This window comes from Trichomycterus rosablanca, chromosome 26, assembly GCF_030014385.1.
Source record: "Trichomycterus rosablanca isolate fTriRos1 chromosome 26, fTriRos1.hap1, whole genome shotgun sequence".
Lineage (NCBI taxonomy): Eukaryota > Metazoa > Chordata > Actinopteri > Siluriformes > Trichomycteridae > Trichomycterus > Trichomycterus rosablanca.
The window spans coordinates 1,364,635-1,384,425 of NC_086013.1; the positions used below are offsets into that span (position 1 = coordinate 1,364,635).

General features: G+C 41.6%; 2 protein-coding genes across 3 annotated transcripts; both read right to left on the reverse strand.

Moving 5' to 3' along the window:
- Positions 1-802: 802 nt before the first annotated feature.
- ppp1r14aa (protein phosphatase 1, regulatory (inhibitor) subunit 14Aa) lies at positions 803-7,059 on the reverse strand. 2 transcript variants are annotated; one of them, XM_062988746.1, is made up of 4 exons: positions 6,788-7,057; positions 3,231-3,311; positions 3,115-3,147; positions 1,342-1,737 (listed from the first exon to the last, which is right to left on the reverse strand). In XM_062988746.1, the coding sequence occupies exons 1-4, from the start codon at positions 6,986-6,988 to the stop codon at positions 1,567-1,569; spliced, it is 486 nt and encodes a 161-aa protein (XP_062844816.1). In that variant the 5' UTR covers positions 6,989-7,057; the 3' UTR covers positions 1,342-1,566. The 2 variants fall into 2 exon arrangements, with proteins under 2 accessions (XP_062844817.1, XP_062844816.1); XM_062988747.1 differs by lacking the exon at positions 3,115-3,147 and having other exon boundaries at positions 803-1,737; positions 6,788-7,059.
- A 3,723-nt stretch (positions 7,060-10,782) lies between these two features.
- On the reverse strand, positions 10,783-17,863 carry dlb (deltaB). The gene is made up of 7 exons (XM_062988784.1): positions 17,807-17,863; positions 16,314-16,553; positions 16,053-16,119; positions 15,137-15,394; positions 13,256-13,617; positions 11,888-12,104; positions 10,783-11,596 (listed from the first exon to the last, which is right to left on the reverse strand). Exons 1-7 carry the CDS (start codon positions 17,861-17,863, stop codon positions 10,911-10,913), a joined length of 1,887 nt encoding a protein of 628 aa, XP_062844854.1. The 3' UTR covers positions 10,783-10,910.
- Positions 17,864-19,791: the final 1,928 nt, after the last annotated feature.

Genomic DNA, 19,791 nt, shown 5'->3' on the forward strand with positions numbered 1-19,791 from the left:
TCCTAAACAAAGATAATTTTGTAATCGTGGATCTGAAAAGGTGTACTGACACAAACATGAAAACTGTTCTAACATTTCGTTAACATGAACACATTAAAACATGTCAATAATTAATACTCATTCTGACTTACATTGATACAGCAGGATTTTTGGGCTGGTGGTTTAGTGACTGTGTAAAATGTTTGCAACTTGTAGGTTTAAGAAGGCATGTATGACAATTAACAATTAATAATAGCAAAACACAAACTAAAAGGCAACAGCATGTTCAAATCCACCTGCTTTGAATATACGACACTATTAATATTATCTTCATCATGTACAAGGGCCAAAAATTACCCCTACTAGCTGTGAAGTGATTTTAGCATTGTTAGCAATTCCGTCATGTTTTAGCATTTTAACTGTGTCTAACTAGTATTTAAAGATTTATTTAGATTTTGCAGCTTCATAAATGCAACTAAGAGTCCAAAAATTATTCTGGGGGAACAAATCAGGTCCTGGTTTAAACATTTCCTGATACGTCGAGTTTGTTGGCAATCTGCCTTGTCTATCTGAGCCACACTTTTAAGCTAAGCTAATTTAGCTATTGTGAACAGTAAAGAAAGGAAAAATAATACTTTTACACATTATCCATCAAATTAAGAACCTTACTACATGTTTGTTAATGAATCATTGTCAGATTTGGTGATATTTTATAGCATTTTTGAAATATAAAGTGCTCTTTTGGATGAAATATGTATGAATCAGAATTTCCACAGCGGCCCTGCAGAGGTCGACACAGTGTGGTGATGATGGCAGACACGGATTCTTATCTGTTTGACCATTTTTATTCACACTGGTGCTGTAAAATTGCTTATTACCATAAAAACTATAAATATACATTAATACCATCAAAACCACACATATATAATTCTGGTCTGGGTGGCCATTTATACAACAGCAGTTAAAAAGTTTGGTCACACCTTGTGAAAGGGATGTTTATTAGTATTTGTTTAGTATTCTCTATCTTATAAAATAATAGACATTAAAACTATTGAATAAATATCATGGACTTATAAACTGACCCAAAAAACAAATATATCATAAACTTCTTATGTTTTAAAGTTTACACTGTCTAACAAATTTGCAAACTCATGGATGTCTTTATAGAGCTTGCTTTGTGCACAGGGGCACAATCGTGCTGGAACAGGAAAGGCCTTCCCTAAACTGTGCCCCAATACTTTTGGCCATATAGTGTATGTGGTGAAAGAAATACAAAGAAACAAACAGATTTTGAGTTGGATAGATGGCCAGTAAGCTGTGTTATCCTTGTAGTTGTATTCGGAACACCTTGTAAATCTGGTATTTCAACAAACAATTCCTTTAATGTTATACCTTTAAAGCAAAGGATTTGGGAAATCTGTAAAAGCAGTTGCATCGTAACAACAAAGGCACTTAATGATATTAATTACATACGTTTTTTCACTGAGTAAAATGTGTAAGTACAAGGCTAGTGTCATCAGAATGTGGGGTCTGAGGGAACTTCTTCTTGTCCCGTAGGTTTGCAGTGCAGTACATTCCTGAATACAGCTACAGGCTCTGGTGGGTTCGTTGTTGGTGCTCATGGTGCTCTCCGTGGTGATGGGCATTGCCGTGGTGATGGGGGTAACTATGGAGACAGGGATGCTCAATGCCCTCTTTCTGGAGTTCTTCCTGTTTGTGAAGGCCATGCAACATCTGGAGAAGTTCACTAATGAAGGCCTGCATACACACACACACACACACACACACACACACACATAACTCAGTAATCATGGGGTAGCCTATCTGCCTAGGTAACTGTGCACCTGGCAACCCTGTAAGAATAAGAGCTGTGTGTGTGTGTGTGTGTGTGTGTGTGTGTGTGCGTGCTGCTACATCTCCTCCCCGCTGGTCATTTTCTATGAGTCATCATTCCAGACTGGCCAAAGCAGCTGACCCAGCAACACACACACACACATTTAGATAAGGTCCAATTGTGAAGAATGGTCTAATGAAAGAACATCTTTGTGCTGATGAAGAAAAGACAAAGAATGTGTGTATGTGTGTGTGTGTGTGTGTGTGTGAATAGAAAAATAGCCTGTCATGTCATAGCCTGTCATGTCTGATGTCCTATGTGGTCATAAGAGCTCATAACAGTTAATGTCAGGGATTATAAGATTGCTGTGTAACCAGAATCCATCGTTTCCATGCTGAGATGACCTCTCATAACAGCACTTGACATAACAGCAAGTATCATTTATTCACAGAGCCAAATAACTAGTTCATCACGAGAAACGGATTAAAAGACACAATAGGGAGCTGGGGTGGCGCAGTGACCTGGTCGGGCGTCCACACAAACACAATCGGACGTGTTTGAGGGAGGGAAGGTCGGACGGCATCTCTTCCTGCTGCCACTATGATATGAGATGTCTGGGACTGGCCCAGGCGCCTGTGAGTATGGAGCGGGGTGTCACATAGAGCTTAGCATGGCTTTTCGTACCACAACACTGGTGGAATGAGTGACCAGACGAATGACACATGGCTCTTTTATCTGCTGTCTGACCCCGACGTCCTGTATTTTTCCCACAACATTCCAGAGGTTTAGCTGTGTTTGTGTCGGGCTTTACAGCTAGACTGAGATCCTAAAGCTCTGTGTGTTTATGTTGTGTGTGATGTTGTGTATAATGATGTTATCAGAAGGTTCTACACTGAACTTCCTGAACATTCAGAAGAATTTAACTCTCACACTCAAACTGAACATATCAAACTAATATGAATGTAGTTACCCCAATATAAATTTTCTTTTTTTACTTTTCTTTATGGCTGGATGCTTGATAGATGGATGGATGGATGGAAGGAATGAAGAGATAGATGGATAGATGGATGGATGGATGGTTGGTTGGTTGTAAGGATGGTTGTTTAGTTTAATGTTTGAATAAATGGATGGATGGATGGATTAAATGTTGGATGGATGGATAACCAGGTAGATGGAAGGATAAATGGTTGGTTGGTTAATTTGATGTTGGAATAGATAGATGGATGGATGGATGAATGAAGAGATGGATGGATGGATGGATTAAATGTTGGATAGATGAATGGATTGGATGGATGGATTACCTGTGTGTTATTTCTGCAGTTCTGCAGCATTTCCTGCAGGACAGAATATAAATGTGAATCTAAATTTATGTATTTATTGGTGTCTTTATCTGAGCCATAACAGGAAGTGAGGTCACCTGTAGTTTCTGTGCTCGCTGCTCATCACTCTGCAGTACCAGCAGGTCGTCTATATCAATCTCCTCTGGCATTTCTTCCTCCTACACACACACACACACACACACACACACACACACACACACACACACACACACACACACACACACACACACACACACACACACACATTACCAGGTTCCTGTTTGTGAAGCATGTCAGTATTTAAATGAACTGTGTTCACTAGAGAAACTGGAACTATATTTTATTGTTCCATATCAGTGTCCTGTCACTGTCTGTGCGCTTTATGTACTTAGACATCCTTCCACCTCAGAAGAGCATTGTGCCTTGTCTGATGTAAATTCCTGCATCGTGCCCAGGGTTTCAGGATGGCACTGGACCCAATACCACCCTAAACAAGATGGCATGCTGATAAAATAAATAAATAATGTTTTGATTAAAGTGTACACTTAATGGTTACTTCGATAGCTAGGCCTTTTGGGAAGCGTGCCCATGTTGGATCAGTAATTAGGCGTGTCCTTATCCGAAAAATGTGTTGTTTGTCCTGCAAGGCTGTATTTATTTACACATCATCAAGGTCTGGAATTCCAAGAAGTACACAAGATACACAACTACAGTCGTACGCAGAGGTCTGCCCAAAAAAATCAAGCATTTAGTCCAAATGTAAAGCACATTTATGATTTTCTGTATGTTAAATTCAGCCTAATTACCAGAATATTTGTCAAATCTATTGTTATAAATAAAGAATCTGACCAGGGCTGCACTAACTTTTACATAAGAGTGTGTGTGTGCATGCATTCCAGATGTTTACAGATGAACCAATGATACGTGTGTGTGTGTGTGGGGGGGCAGGAAGTCTAGGTTTCCCCATGACAATATGAACACCTCTCCTTATATGGCCTCAACCATTAGCTTGTGTGTGTGTGTGTGTGAGATATACAGTGTGTGTGTGGTAAAGATAAACAGTCTGCTTAAAACAAATCGAAAGAAACAAAGGGCAGAGTTTAGCGATTATACTCAGTTTGCACAATGTTCAGTGTGTTTACACATCACCACACAGTCATACCCCCATACCCCCCCCCCCCCCCCCCCCCTAAAAAATAGGCATTTAGAAATCCACAAAATTCATTAATGGCAGGCGGGCGGTCCTAATCTTTTGGCTCATTATTGTGCTTCCTAGTGCTTCAAATTTCCACACGATGCCTTTTCACTTTGTGTTTATAAACATGAATGAACAGAAGTATTTGGACACCTGACCATGAGCTTGTTGGACACTCTATTTCAAAATCAAATGGTATTAAAACACAGTGACCTCGATATAGAGTGATCTTTCAGATTAGAGTCGCTCTTCCGAGAAGGCTTCACACCAGACTTTAAATGTCCGTGTATGGGAATTTGTGCCCATTGTGTCAAAACAGCATTTGTTTTGTATGGCTGGGCGCTGATGTTGGGTCAAGAAAGCCTCATCTGATATTCCTGTCCAGGTGACTTCAGGGTTCTGTGCAGGACGCTGGAGTTTCTTTAAACTGAGCTTTTCTTCATGTCATTATAAAGCTTGCTTTGTGCTGGGACAGGAATGGGCCTTCCCTAAACTGGTGCTGGAAAGTTGGAAGCATAGAATTTCTTGCTGTTATTACAGCTGTAAGCAATCGCTGTGTCTGAAACACGATTTCAAAAATGAGAAGGGATGTCTCCATATAAAACGACACAATGAGAAAAGAACTTTAGCAACTGAAAATAACTGTAAAGGAATCCGGGTGTGTAGGGGTGCGGGTGTGTGTGTGTGTGTGGGGGGGGGGGGGGGGGGGGGGGGGGGGTGCGCATGTTCCTCCTAAACAGAATATGCAAGGACATATTTCCTCCTGATTTATGTTTGTTGTGTTTAGCGTTAGCACTGTACACTGTACAGAGACGGGTTACTCCTACGGGCTGTTCCCATAATGCATCATGACTCCATATAAAGTCCTGAGAGAGTGAAAGCGAAGCGACGCCCGTCTTCCCCTCTAAACAATCGCCCAAAGAAGCCGAGCAGGACCGCAGCCCGTGCCTGGTACCTCCTACTGACGGAGAGCAACTATTTATCTCCTCTGGAGGAACATCACAACAGATCTAAGAAATAACAAACGACTAGAACGGGCACATGGGTGAGAGGAAAGCTGGACGTCGGGCAGAGACAGAATTGAACTGTAATGGAATTGGTCACTGTGATAGTGGAAATGTGACACAAGGCAGGAAGACACACCAGACATGTGACCAATGAAACGCAGGGTATCGTAAATACACACGTTTACATATTTGGGCAATCCAGAGCAGCCAATCCACCTTCTGCATGTTTTGGGAGACTGATGATTAAACGCAGGACCCACGTCAGCATGTTTGGACAGTCCTGTGTTAGTCTGTGCTGTTATCTAGAAAGCGAGATATTTATCTACAACCAAGCACCGTCCGTTTTAAAGCCACCAATCATCACTAAAGATGCAGACAGAATCATTGACTTGGTGGCTACAAGTTTAGCTTCAGTAGATGTGCCCTGGCAGTTTAGTAGGAGAGTCTGTCATGTTTTCATTTGTGAGCTGCAGGAGGGACGTAAACAAGCCAGCCCGGTTCTGTGTTTATCACACGCTGGTTTCTCAGTTTTGTGAGTGAACTGATTCACTATGTGTGCAGAAAGAATCGTTTTCAACTGGTGGCTACAAGGTGAGCTACAGTAGCAGATTGTGCCCGGGTAGTTTAGTAGGAGAACCTGTCATGTTTTTATTTGTGAGCTGCAGGAGGGATGTAAACAAGCCAGTGTGACTCTGTGATGTTTTGTGATTGAATTGCTTCACCATGAGTGCAGAAAGAATCCGCAGAATAGGTGAGCTCCAGTAGCAGATTGTACCTGGGTAGTTTAGTAAAGGAGTCTGTCATGTTTCTATTTGAGAGATGTGTCTATAACACAGCTCGTCTGACTCTGTGTTTATCACACACTGGTTTGGTTGCTTCGATGGTATTATTTCAGTGGTTCTGTTTCATTCTGTTCATTATTGCAGCAGTGAGAACGACTGAATATTGGTCAGTAAACAGAACGCTTTCATCATCTTGCTCTTTGACCCTTCGACCATTTGCACAGACCGTCTGGCATTTTTGATGGATAAACAGTTATGCAACGAGCATCTGCTGGAATGTTGTGTATAGCTGTGGGTGATGGATACGTCTAAGGGCCTCACAGTCTGGACATCATCATGCTTCAGAATAAGGGAACAGAATGAAAAATGAGGTTCATATATTTAACCTCAACCAAAACCTTCATTATATTACACGCTAAAATTAAACCTGTTTATATTCTATGTATTTATGACAGTAGAATCAGCCACAGACAGTTAAAAAGTCCCAGTCATACAAAGTAAAACATACCGTGATATACCGTGATATACCGTGATATACCGTGAAACCGTCCGAATCTTAAAAAAATACCGTGATACAAATTGTTGGTCATACCGCGCAGCCCTAATTCTCATTACACTAACACTCCACTAAAGTTTATTTATTCTGAGGATGAACGAATGAACCGACTCACCGCTCCGGTGTAGAGATCCTGCAGCGCGCGCTCGATCCACTCCTCCGTGTTGAGTCTCTTCTGGAGCTCCGCGCGCCTGTACTTCACCGTCACGCGCGCCTGTCTCTTCTGCAGGCTCAGCGCGGACTGGCGCGCGGCCCCCGACGCTCGCGGCTGCTGGAGCCGGTGCTCGCGCGAGCCGCCGTTTCGATCCTCAGCCATGCTCGGTAAAGAAGTCGGCGGTCTCGCGGTCGCGGTGCTCGCGGGATGAGTGGCGTCCTGCTCGCGCTCACACGCACGCACATGTGGGCGTGGCTTTCTGAGATTAGAGGGAGGGGATGGTGGAAATGGGTTCGGTCTCACACACCGAATGTACGTATGTGGACACTCGTAACCACGCCCACTGCTAACAGGTGTTTTTATTTATTAATCAGGATTTTACATCATGTTTTACACTTTGGTTACATTCATGACAGGAACGGTAGTTACTGCTTACACAGTTCACAAGTTTTAATATCAAACACAGTGCTTAAACTCACCTCACTTGTATGTTTTTGGACTGTGGGAGGAAACCGGAGCTTCCGGAGGAAACCCACACAGACACGGGGAGAACATGCAAACTCCACACAGAAAGGACCCTGACCGCCCCACCTGGGGATCGAACCCAGGACCTTCTTGCTGTGAGGCGACTGAGCTAGCCACCGTGCCGCCCTAACACGTCTGTGCACAAACCAAGTTTGGTCTAACATCAGTGCTTGGACTCACAAATGCTCTTTATAGTGACTGGGCACAAATTCCCACAGTCATTCACACACCAAACACTTGTGGAAAGCCCTTCCAGATTGGTCAGATTTTTACATACTTTTGACCACATAGTGTATAATTTAACTAAATAAAATGTATTGAAGTTTACCAGCTTTTCCTGTTATTATTATCATTTTTATTATATTATTAACATCCCATGAACATCCAACACCTCCCTCAAAATCATTTGTATTTACTATGTATAAGTAACTATTTATAAAATGTAGAATTATTTTAATTATTAATCTACCATAAAGTTTTTTTTTTGTGAATTAGAAAGAAATATAAGAGAATGCAAAAATAAATAAATAAATAACTAAAAAGAAAGAAAGAAAGAAAGAAAGAAAGAAAGAAAGAAAGAAAGAAAGAAAGAAAGAAAGAAAGAAAGAAAGAAAGAAAGAAAGAAAGAGAAAGAAAGGTAAAGGTACAGTGGGGAAAAGAAAAACAAGATATTAAAAATAAGACAATAATAAACAAAACAATTTAATCAAACTATTCAGTAAACATAATGGTGATATTAAGCATGATGAGAATCTTTTTGGCCAGTAGCCACATGGGGAAACGTTTTTTTTTTTGGAACTCCAGACCATGAAGATTCTGCCACACCGGGTCAATTCACTGAGGCTCAGACTCTGACTGGGTTATATTACTTTTTATTTTCAATAACATAGCAAAAAGACACACAAAATAAATTAACATAAATCATTTACAAGCACGATGATTGAAATTAAAAGTACAAAAATGCAAAAAAGAGGAACTTAGGCATAAAATCAGGTTTAAAACTCATGAGGGTGAAATGGCCACAGAAATCAGTTCATACAAGTCAGAAACATTCAATTCAGAAAGCTCAAGGTACAAAAACAAGTCACGACTATTTCTCACGAACAAGCAGAGAAAGAGCTTACTGCTACATAGCAATACAACGCTGGGCTAACAATATCCCCATTTATCTTAGGAAAATATTATAAATATATTTCTGACTTTGTAACAGATCTTATATACTCCGAGTTGTAGCTTATAAAAGTACAAAAACATCCTTAAAGAATGTAAGGAGGAAGTAGCAGGAGATTTCAACAACATTTGGGATTCAGTTACAATCGAACGTCGGCGGAAATCCAGACTTTAAACTTTCCCAGTTCGAGAGTTTCAACAGGCAAGAATTTTACAGTTAACTGGATCAAATAAACCGGACACGAACACTTTTAAACAGCTCGTATTATCGGCCTGAATTATCCAGCTAACCCAGAAACCTTGCTTTGTGAACATCCATCAATGTAACAATAAAAACGAGGTAAAAAGAGTCAAGAACATTCACAAACTTCTCATATTTCAGATTTACAACTTGCAGAAATGGTGTTAATTAACTTTTTTAGGCTGAGCTGTCTGAACACCAGATATCAGTTTTATAAAAGTCAGTCATGATCTGGTCTTATAGGCTAGCATTTTAGCATGTTTTTACCTAGCTGAGAGGTCTAATGTAACAAAAGGGGACAATTCTGTTCAGGTTGTCCTTAAACTATGTGGTAAAAATGACAAATGTACAATTTTATTATCATTCTTGCAAAAGCAGAACTATTACAATTTATAAAAATAGTTATCATTTATTACAAAAATGACTACGCAATGCTAACAGGCTCGGTCATCAGGCCAATTAACAAGAGAGCTTCTGGCGACATCTGGTGGTTGAATGGTAGAATTGCATGTGAATTGAGCTGTGCGTTAGAGCTGCAGTACAAACTGTTCGGGATTTTGAGGACCTCTTTGGTACAAATAAATGTCCATAAAATAAACTTGCAGAAAAAAATAACAATATTTCCAGTGCATAAGTTCATCTGACGGTGCGAGCAGTCACTAAACCTACTGCATTTACATTTTCGGTGTTTAGCAGACGCCTTTATCCAAAGCGATTTACAGTACTGTGACAGTAAACAATCTAAGCAATTGAGGAACAAGCAACCTTCTGATTACTGCTCCAGTACCTTAACCACTAGGCTACTAGCTGACAATAATATGTAATAAATGATGCACAAACTTGAAAAACGTGAACCAAAGGCAGCCCAAACTTTACATCTGTAATTTAAGGTTCCTTCAGGGCAGAAGGTTTATGGTATATTTTCATCTATTCCAGTGATCTTCCTTCTTAGATTCTGAACAGCAAAAGTTACAAACTGCAGCTTTAATCTTAATAAATCTGTGCAGTCACATACCTGCAGAAACTTGAATGCTGGGTTTAATACTCTATTTCCAATACAAAACCTGATGTGTGTTATTATTTAGACTGGAGCTGGAGGAATTTAGGAAGGTGAATATTATGATAGCATGAAAACATGACAGCACCATCGTTATCAAATCTGATCGGAACTGGTCTAATACATTTGGCTCAGAGGCTCAAAGGCGTGGAGTATTGCAAGTTCAGTAGCTGAATGTTCTGTCGTGTGTGTGTGTGTGTGTGTGTGTGTGTGTGTGTGTGTGTGTGTGTGTGTGTGTGTGTGTGTGTGTGTGTGACTGACACTAAGACGTTTTCATTCATTCATCTTTAATAACGGCTTTATCCTGGTCAGGGTTGCAATGGGTTTGGAACCTCTTCTCTAGACTCTGTAAAGAAATGCTCATCCTTTTTAGGTTGCCGCACATTTACTTCTTAATTAATAAATTAAAATGTGTCACTAATTTTAAGCTGCCAATCCACTTTGGTGTTTTTGGGGGGATACGAGGAAATAAAGTACCCAGAAAAAGCAATGCAGACACGGGCACAACAGTGTGCCACCATGCCACCTGACAGTTTATTTAAGTTTTAAATGTAAAATAAATGCATACTTTCTTACTTTTGTATAGCGAATAAATTTCGTCTATTGGATTTATTCATAGCTGTTTAACCCTGGTCAGTGTTGCAGTGGGTCTGGAGTCCGTCCAGGGAACAACACGTTCACACATTCACGCCTAGGAATAATTTACAGTAGCCAATTCACCTAGCAACATGTTTTTGAGAGGTAGGAAGAAATGTTTGTACCCTGAGGAAATAGCACAGACGGTGGGAGAACATGTCAAACTCAAACGCAGGCGGTCAATAAAGCTTGGGCTCAAACCCCAGACCCTGGGGCTGTTTTGGTGAGATGTTTTTTGCCATATCGCCCACCCTTAGTGCCCAAGCAATCACAGTAAAGCCCCCGTGTACAGTGTGTCTCCTGTTTATGTTTATTTTTACTCGTTCATTCATTCAATCAGCTTCAAAATATGGAAAAGAAGTGCTAGTTTCATTTCAACCTCCATCTCTGTTTATGTGTATGTGTGTGTGTGTGTTTCCTGAACTATTGCTGGTGTGTGTGAGTGTGTGTGTGTGTTATCTCATGCCCACTCCTCCTGCACTCCAGAGGAAGTCCCGCCCCGCAGGAAGCGTGTGACTGGGAGCCAGCGAGCCGCTGAGCCTGGCCTCGGTGTTGCTCGGCTTGGCCTGAGCGACGGCCCTCGACAGGAAGTCGCGGTCATATGGGTACGGCTGCCTGTCGAGGTTGTTGGTGGCCTCGAGGTCGTTGAAGACCGAGTCGCAGAGCTGCTGCCTGCGCAGACGCTGCCTCCTGCGCCTGAAGAACACCACGGCCACGCAGGCCCCCAGGCAGGCGGCCAGCACGCCCAGTACACACAGCGCCGCCACAGTGGAGGGAGCCGAGCCCCGGGAGGTGCGCGGCGCGGCCCGCTCCAGGACCGTCCTGTCCAGTACGGGGAACTCGCAGCTGGGGCCCATGAAGCCGGGCACGCACTGGCACACGGGGCCGGAGAAATGCGTGTAGCAGGTGCCGCCGTGCAGGCAGGCGTGGCCCAGGCAGGCGTCGTCACGCACGCTGCAGTTCTTGCCGGAGAAGCCGAGGGTGCACGAGCACGTGTAGTCGTTAACGCCGTCGACACAGGTTCCCGCGTTCAGGCACGGCGAGCGTGCACAGTCGTCGATGTTGACGGCGCAGCGTGGGCCAGCAAAACCAGGGCGGCACCGGCACATCATGCCCGAACCCAGATCCACACACTCACCACCTACAGAGAGAGAATGCATTTACAGCCTTTAACCACTAGATGGGAAAAAATTTCTCTTTGTTTTACCACCGATGTGCCCTGGTCAGGGTCACAGTGGGTCTGATTCATTGGGCAAAATACAGGAAACATCACGAACAGGTCGCCAGACCATCACAGGACACACACACACTTAGGGCAATTTCAGTAGCTCCAGTTAACCTGACTGCACATTTTTGGAAATGTCGGGGGAAACCGGACCACCCAAAGGAAACCCACGTGGACACAGGGAGAACATGCAAACTCCACACTCACCATTGGTGCAGGGTTTGTGGCTGCAGCGATCCAGTTTCTTCTCACAGTTGGAGCCGGTGTAGGCAGGAGGGCACCGGCAGAAATACCCGCCAGTATATCGCTCCTCACACGTCCCTCCGTTGAAGCACGGGTCATCGGCACACGTCATGGCCACGATCTCGCAGTTCTTCCCGTAGAAACCTTGAGGACACGTGCAGGAGTAATCGTTCTCCAGATCCTAAAGCATGAGGAGACGGAAACACGGTCCCGTTACTCAAAATGATTGTTAACAGTGCAGAGGGAAACATGTCAGTGTGTTAAGGTTAGTGTGTTAAGGTTAGTGTGTTAGCACTGTGTTAGTGTGTGTTAAAATGAGATGATTTCAGACTTACATTGTAGATGCTGCCATTCTCGCAGGGGTCAGAATTAAGGGTGTTAGAGTCCCAGTTTAGGGTGTGTTAGGGTGTTAATGTTTAGTTCAGGCTGCATTACAAACTTAGATTGAAACTGTCTTCATTCAGGCACGGTAGATTAGTTAGTGTTAGTACAAAGATTAGTGTTTGTTAATGTGTTAACATTACAGTTAGTCTTTGTTTGAGTGTTAGCGTTAAGGTTAGTGTTAGTGTTTAGGTTAGTATGAAGGCTCGTTTGTTATTATTTAGGTTAACGTTAGGGTTAGTATGTTAGTGTTTAGGTTAATGTTATGGTTAGTGTGTTAGTATTTGTGTTAGTATTAAGTTTAGTGTGTTAGCATTAAGGTTAACATTCAGTTTAGTATGTTGGTATTGAGTTTAGTGTGTTAAGGTCAATGTTAGTAAGGTTAGTGTGTTAGTGTTTAGGTTAGTGTTAAGGTTAATGTTAATGTTAAAATTAGCATGTTAGTATTTAGGGTAGTATGTTGGTATTAAGGTTAGTGTATTAGTATTAAGGTTAATGTTAAGGTTAGTGTGTTAGTGTTAAGGTTAGTGTTAAGGTTAGAAGGTTGGTATTAAGGTAAGTGTGTTAGTATTGAGGTTAGAGTTTTGGTTAGTGTGTTAGTGTTTAGATTAGTGTTAAGATTAGTGCGTTAGTGTTAAGATTAGTGTTAAGATTAGTGTTAAGATTAGTGTGTTAGTGTTAAAATTAGTGTTAAGATTAGTGTTAAGATTAGTGTGTTAAGATTAGTATGTTAGTGTTAACATTAGTGTGTTAGTGTTTAGGTTAGTGTTTAGATTAGAGTGTTAGTGTTAATGTGTACAAAGGTGTTGTTTAGTTTAAGGTGTTCAGGGTGTATAAGAGTGTTAGTGTATTAGTGTTTAGTATTTAGTGGTATTAAAGTACATTAGGGTGTCGGTGTTCAGTTCATGCCGTTAGTGTTCACTACAGGCCGTTAAAAGGTTCAGGACTCACGTTGCAGCTGCCGCCGTTCTTGCAGGGGTTGCAGTCGCACTCGTTGATCTCGAGCTCGCAGTCGGTGCCGCCGTATCCGGGCCGGCAGGTGCAGGTGTAGCTGCCCTGTCCGGTGTTGGTGCAGGTGGCACCGTTGGTGCAGGGCCGGTGGTTGGTACAGTAGTTGAGGTCCTGATTGCAGAAGAGGCCGCCCCAGCCCTCCTTACACACACACTGCCAGGGCTGCGAGCAGGTACCGTGCAGGCATCCCGGGTGGCGCACACACTCGCTGCAGGACGCGCCCTGCCAGCCCAGCCGGCACTTACACTCCCCCGGTGCCTCGCAGTAACCGTGGCGCTCGTCGCAGTCGGCCGAGCAGATGGCTGTAGGGACGAGAGGGAGGAGAGAGGGGGTTACACACACGCCACGCCCTGCTATACACACACAAGCGGAGTGTTAAGTGGTGAGGGCGGCAGCTGGTGTGCTGCCATGAGGGTCCTATTGTGAACACACACACACACACACACACACACACACACACAACGAGTCCCCAGCATGCGTCCATGCTGTGCTCCTATTGTCCTCATGAACAAAAGAAATGAACAAGCTGCTCGGCCTCCTCCATCCACACACACACACACACACCAACACACACACACACACACCTTTACTGCACAAACACACACAACAACATTTTACAGCTTCAGCTCAGATTGCAACACACTCGTTCGTTCACTCGTTCACTCACTCACACACTCATTCACACAGGACCAGACTCTCTGACAAAGACAGAATGAAAGAGGCTCATTAACACCAGACTCACTCGTCTCCAGGGGCCCAACAGACATCTGGCCATCTGCCAACCACCCACCCCCAACACCCTCCTCCAAAAAATACACAAAAGGTGTAGCTTCCATAATTCACCCCTGTACAGATCAGGACCACGCCCCCCTCACAGCAATGTGCAAAAGTGTATTAGTGTATTAGTGTTAATTTTACTGTTAATGTTGGTGTGTTAGTGTTCAGGTTAGTGTTCAGGTTAGCAGGTTGGTATTACGGTTAGTGTGTTATTGTTTAGGTTAGAGTTTGGGTTTGAGTGTTATTGTTTAGGTTAGTGTTAGGGTTAGTGTTAAGATTAGTGTGTTGGTGTTAGGGTAGATGTTAAGAGTTAGTGTTTTGGTGTTAAAAGTAGTGTTTAGGTTAGTATATTGGTTAGTATATTAGTGTTTAGGTAAATGTGCTGGTGTTAAGGCTGGTGTTTCTGTAAGTGTGTTGGTGTTTAGTGTTTAGGTAAGTGTGCCAGTGTTAGGGTTAATGTTTGGGTTAGTGTGTTGTGTTTAGTGTTTGGGTTGCTGTGCTGGTGTTTCTGTAAGTGTGTTGGTGTTAGGGTTAATGTTTAGGTAAGTGTGCTAGTGTTAAGGTTAGTGTTTGGGTTAGTGTGTTGGTGTTAAGGTTGGTGTTTGTTGGTGTTTAGTGTTTAGGTAAGTGTGCTAGTGTTAAGGTTAGTGTTTGGGTTAGTGTGTGTGCCTGTTTAGTGAAGTGTTTCTTTGACAAAACAGGCATAAATTCCCACAGGCACACTCCAAAATCTTGTGAAAAGCCTTCCCAATAAAGTACAGTCTGTCACGACCTTACAAAGTGAGTGGTGGTGGAACTATATTTTACTCTTTAATTTTAATTAAAATGTCTTAATTCTAATTTACTCCATGTGTGGTGTACAGTAGGAGAACGGTACCGACCTCAGTGCTAGACCCCTGGATTAAGGTTTTCTTTAGACTCTGATGTGCTGCTATACTATCATTTTCGATCCTCTGCTTAAAATAATGGAACATGTTTATCCTGATACCTCTACAGGATAAATGTGTGTGTGTGTGTGTGTGTGTGTGTGTGTGTGTAACTCACGGTCGGAGCAGTAGTCTCCCTGCCAGCCCTCCAGACACTGCCTGTTCCCGTTCTCGTCGCAGGTGTAGTGGCCGAGCGTGTCGTCCCGCGGCCGGCAGTAATCTGAACACGCGTCTCCGAAGTAAAACTCGTCGCAGAACACGTGGTACGAGTAGCGCAGTTCGCTCTGCTCGCCGAAGTGCACGTCCTGAGACCAGTCCTCACCGATGGCCAGGCGCCGGCGCGTCGCTAAACGGCTGATGAGGTTGTTCTGGTTCTCTGTTGGTGTTTGTACACAGATGATGGTCAGTGATGTAGCTGGTCATCCTGGGGTTTATTTTGCATTTGTTGTTTTTTTTATGCTGGTTGTGCTGGTTTGAGCTTCACTGACCAACATTTAATGTGTTTTAAACATAAATTCATTGCAACTATGTTAAATAAGCAATAAAAACATAACTAAACTAATAAACTTATAATAAACATGCTAAAACATATGTGTTACAATGTAGTAAACAGGCTAAAATAAAACACAGTAAACAGGCTAAAACAGAGAGTAGCATTACAGTAAACAAGCTAAAATACAAGCTAACATAACAGTAAACAAGCTAAAACGAATGCTAGCATTACAGTAAACAAGCTAAAATACAAGCTAGTCCTTTAGTAAACAAGCTAAAACGAATTTTTGAATTACATTAAACATACAAGCTAGTCTTTTAATATATAAGCTAAAATGAATTCTACCATTACAATAAACAAGCTAAAATACAAGTTAACCTTTTTAGTTAACAAGCTAAAACAAATGTTGGCAATAAACAAGCTAAAATACAAGCTAACTCTCAGGACAATCCAAAACAACTGCTAGTATTACAGTAAACAGGCAAATATACAAGCTAGCTTTTTAGTAAATAAGCTGAGGTATGTCAGTATTTGCACCTACCGGTATGATCCGGATGCTCTTTGGGTGACTCTGCGTTCCAAGCTTCAATAACCAGAGAAAAAGTTCCCTAAGAACAAAGAAATTTAGCATTAAAGATAAAGCCAAGGCAGCTGGCATCAAAAAATAAAAGCCTGACTTTAATACCTGCTAAATAAACACCTGCTACTATGTAGTGGTATTTATTTTACAATGCATGTGTTAACAGTTATGTGTAGTAGTATGTGATTTAGGATGCAGCAACTGAATATATAACTGTAATACCGGCCACTTGAAGTGAAAGGGCACTCGGATGGCGGCGCTGTTGGCGATGGAGCTGAGCTCGGCACGCATCAGGCTGGTCTGGCCGGTACCGAAGGTGCACGGAGGCTCGGCTGAGATCACATCCTCAGAGTGCTTCAGACAAATCCGGAAGAAGATGTTACAGTCACGGGCCCTCCGGCAGTACCGCCGCGTGGTGCTGAACGAGTGGACCTTCAGCTCAAACATACCTGAGGAGGCCACCTACAGAGGGAACACACCACGAATGATACTCAACATGTATTATTATGTAATTACTACATGATATATGCTTTATTAATGTGTTTATATATACATGGGTAAATAAACCTGCAGGCTAAATTGTTATTAACCACTAATTGTTTCTTTTCTTTTGTTCTATTGTTGTAAAGAACTTGCAAAGGATTTCTTAAGTAGCTGATCTTTTATATACGTGTAAGATAAAAATGTTGCTTCAGGACTGTGTTGATTTGATTGTTCATAATTAAAATCATAATACACATGAATTAAATAAAAAATAAAAAAAAACATCCAATATTGACCTGCCATCCAGAAATTGTTACATCCAATCAATGTCTATAAAAATATAAAAATACAAATCGTATAATTTAATATATTGTATTACAGCTGAGGCGTAATTGATGATGGTATAACAAATAATTTTGTGCTATACTGATGCTTTCTAATACAATTATCATGTAAATTGTCTATTTACTATATCTAATGGATACTAGTAAAAGTTATAAGATAAATAAATAACACAACGTTTTAATGTTAATGTTTTAATTTCACACAATACAGCCAGTAATTCAGGGTTTGGGGTTATTTGTGGTCATTTTGGTTCTAGATTTAAAGCTTTTGTGCATCTGAGAAAAACGTGGTTAGTTTATGGTTAGTTATAAAAAATAAAAAGATGTATATATCTATTAAAAACATGACAGTAAAGTTCAGTAATGTAGATTAAATCTAGTAAGTCATTTTTAATGTTGTATTTTTGTATTTTAATGTATTTATAAGTTTTGGAAACAGTATACAGGCTGTTGTTTAGTCTTTTACATTTAAAATATATTTACAAATTCATTTTCTTTGTATTTTAGTTTATTCTATGGAAGAATCCAGACTCGGTTTAGTCTGTAGAAGTTCAAGATCAGTTTAGTCTTAAAGGTGCAGCCTGTGTCTCTTTTGTTAAGCATTAGTTTGTTGTGTGTTGCTCTGCAAAGCCAAACATAATAATTCATCATAATAATCAGTACTAACAGTTTCTAGGAATCAAATGTTAAACCATTATAAATTTATCGATTTATGGTCTGAATTTAAGCACTAATTTATTTATATAACACTGTGGCATGACAGTCTCGAACTGAGTTGCTTTTTGCTTTATTGCAGCTTTAATTCAGAAGCTACAGTTTCCATTCAAATCAAACCCAAACTACTGACATGTAGAGAAAATGATATTTGTATGATGGTGTAAAACTGACCAGTGGCAGCAGCAGGGACAGGGACATCAGGAGGACACTGAGAAGGAGGCGCGCCATGTCCACAACTTTTATCTCCAGTCTGAAGATCTTCTCATCTGTTATGGTGATGAAAATCCAAAGAATCTGATAATCCAAAAACACTCTGCTTAATCCAGAGGACCTGTACTAAATGTGTAAAATCTCCTAGTCTTGCTTTTGTCTTCTGTCCGAGGTTCCTCAGTCTCTTCTTTCTTCTTGGTTCCAGGATGAGCAGCGGATCTTCTGTTTCTTCTCTCATGAATGGAGCGAGAGGAGCTTTTATACCCTCTGGCTCCGCCCCCGGTGTGTGACGTCACGGCTGGTCCATGAAGGTGATGGAGCTGGAGCACATGGAGGAACATCACACACATCAGCTTTATCTTCTCACTGCACACAGGAGAACCAACAGATGGACCTGGTTATACGTTTATTTAATCAGCATGGTTGTGTCTAAGCTTTTATAAACTACATTTTGTCTTTAAAAGAAATAAAGAATAATTTAATAAATAAATAATTTAAAAAGAAAGAAAAAGAGAAGTTTTGTAAAGCTTGTAAAGTACCGTTTGTGTTTTATTTATTTATTTACTTTTGTGTTCTCCTGCTCATGTTTCTCTCACTGACTTGGTCTTGCATGTTTTCTGGGAAATAATAACTTTTGATTAAAGTAATGCTTCAATCTGTTAAGTTCGTCTTATTGTTAGACTGATTTGGGAAACACAGTTGCTGAAACACAGTTTTACCACAACAACAACAAAACGCAATTTCAAAACTATGCACACAATATTTTTCTGGATGGATGATGAATGAATAAATGTAGGGACGAATGAAGGGTGAATGAATGAATTAATAGATAGATAGATAGATAGATAGATAGATAGATAGATAGATAGATAGATAGATAGATAGACAGACAGACAGACAGACAGACGGTTGAATAAATGGGTGGATGGATGAATATGTGCATTTTTGGTAGACTATTACGTTTATATATGAGTATTACACTGGTACCACTGGTAAAGTTGGTGCCACACTAAACAGTCATGGGAACCTGAGTCCAATACTAACGTGTGGCAAGTTCTCCCCAGCCTCTTATAACATGCAGAGGGTGGATTGGCTTGTGTCCAGTCCAGGGTGCATTCCTGCCCTCTCATGAATGAATAAATAAATAAATAAATAAATAAATAAATAGAAGTGTGCTGTTTTGGCACCTTGGTGTTTTGGGGTCCGGGGGTGGAAACTCTTCCATGCACTTTAGCTGAAATAAGAGTCTTTGAACTAGACAAAGAGAAGGAAACACGGGGGTGGGTGAGGGGTTTGGGGGGGTAGTTGGGGGGTAAAAAATGACAGTTGTTGAGGGGCGCGCGCCAACACGCCCCCTGTTCATTCATAATAATAATAATAATAATACATTTTATTTATATAGCGCTTTTCAAGATACTCAAAGACGCTTTACATAAGACAAATAATCAAAAACAATAATCACATTCATGGTTGGCGAATAATTACCCCGGCGCGTGCGGGCCTGCGGGGATGGATCAGGTTTCCTGAAGCAGCCTGGTGTGTGTGTGCGTGTGTGTGTGCGTGTGTGTGTGTGTGTGTGCGTGTGTGTGTGTGTGTGCGGCAACACGCGAGCACAGCTGTATGATAAACAGTGGCGCAGCGTCACGTGATCCCGTCATCAGCACCGCTATTGTCCTGCCTCGCGTGCAGCATCTGTTCCACGCGCTCCTTCACTTCTAGTGCGGGTTGCCAGATTGGAGCGAGAGATTTTCACCCGGTTTAACATAAAACAACAATCACACAGCGACAGTGAGAGTCAGAAGTTTATCTGAACCTGTAAGAAACTAGTGTATCCTGGTTCTCTTGGAGATTTAATGATCTCGGAACTGCAGCTGTTCTTTTTCTGTGACTGAATGATGAAATTTAAAGTTTGTCGCTGAGGACAAAGAACAAAAACTCTGGACAGT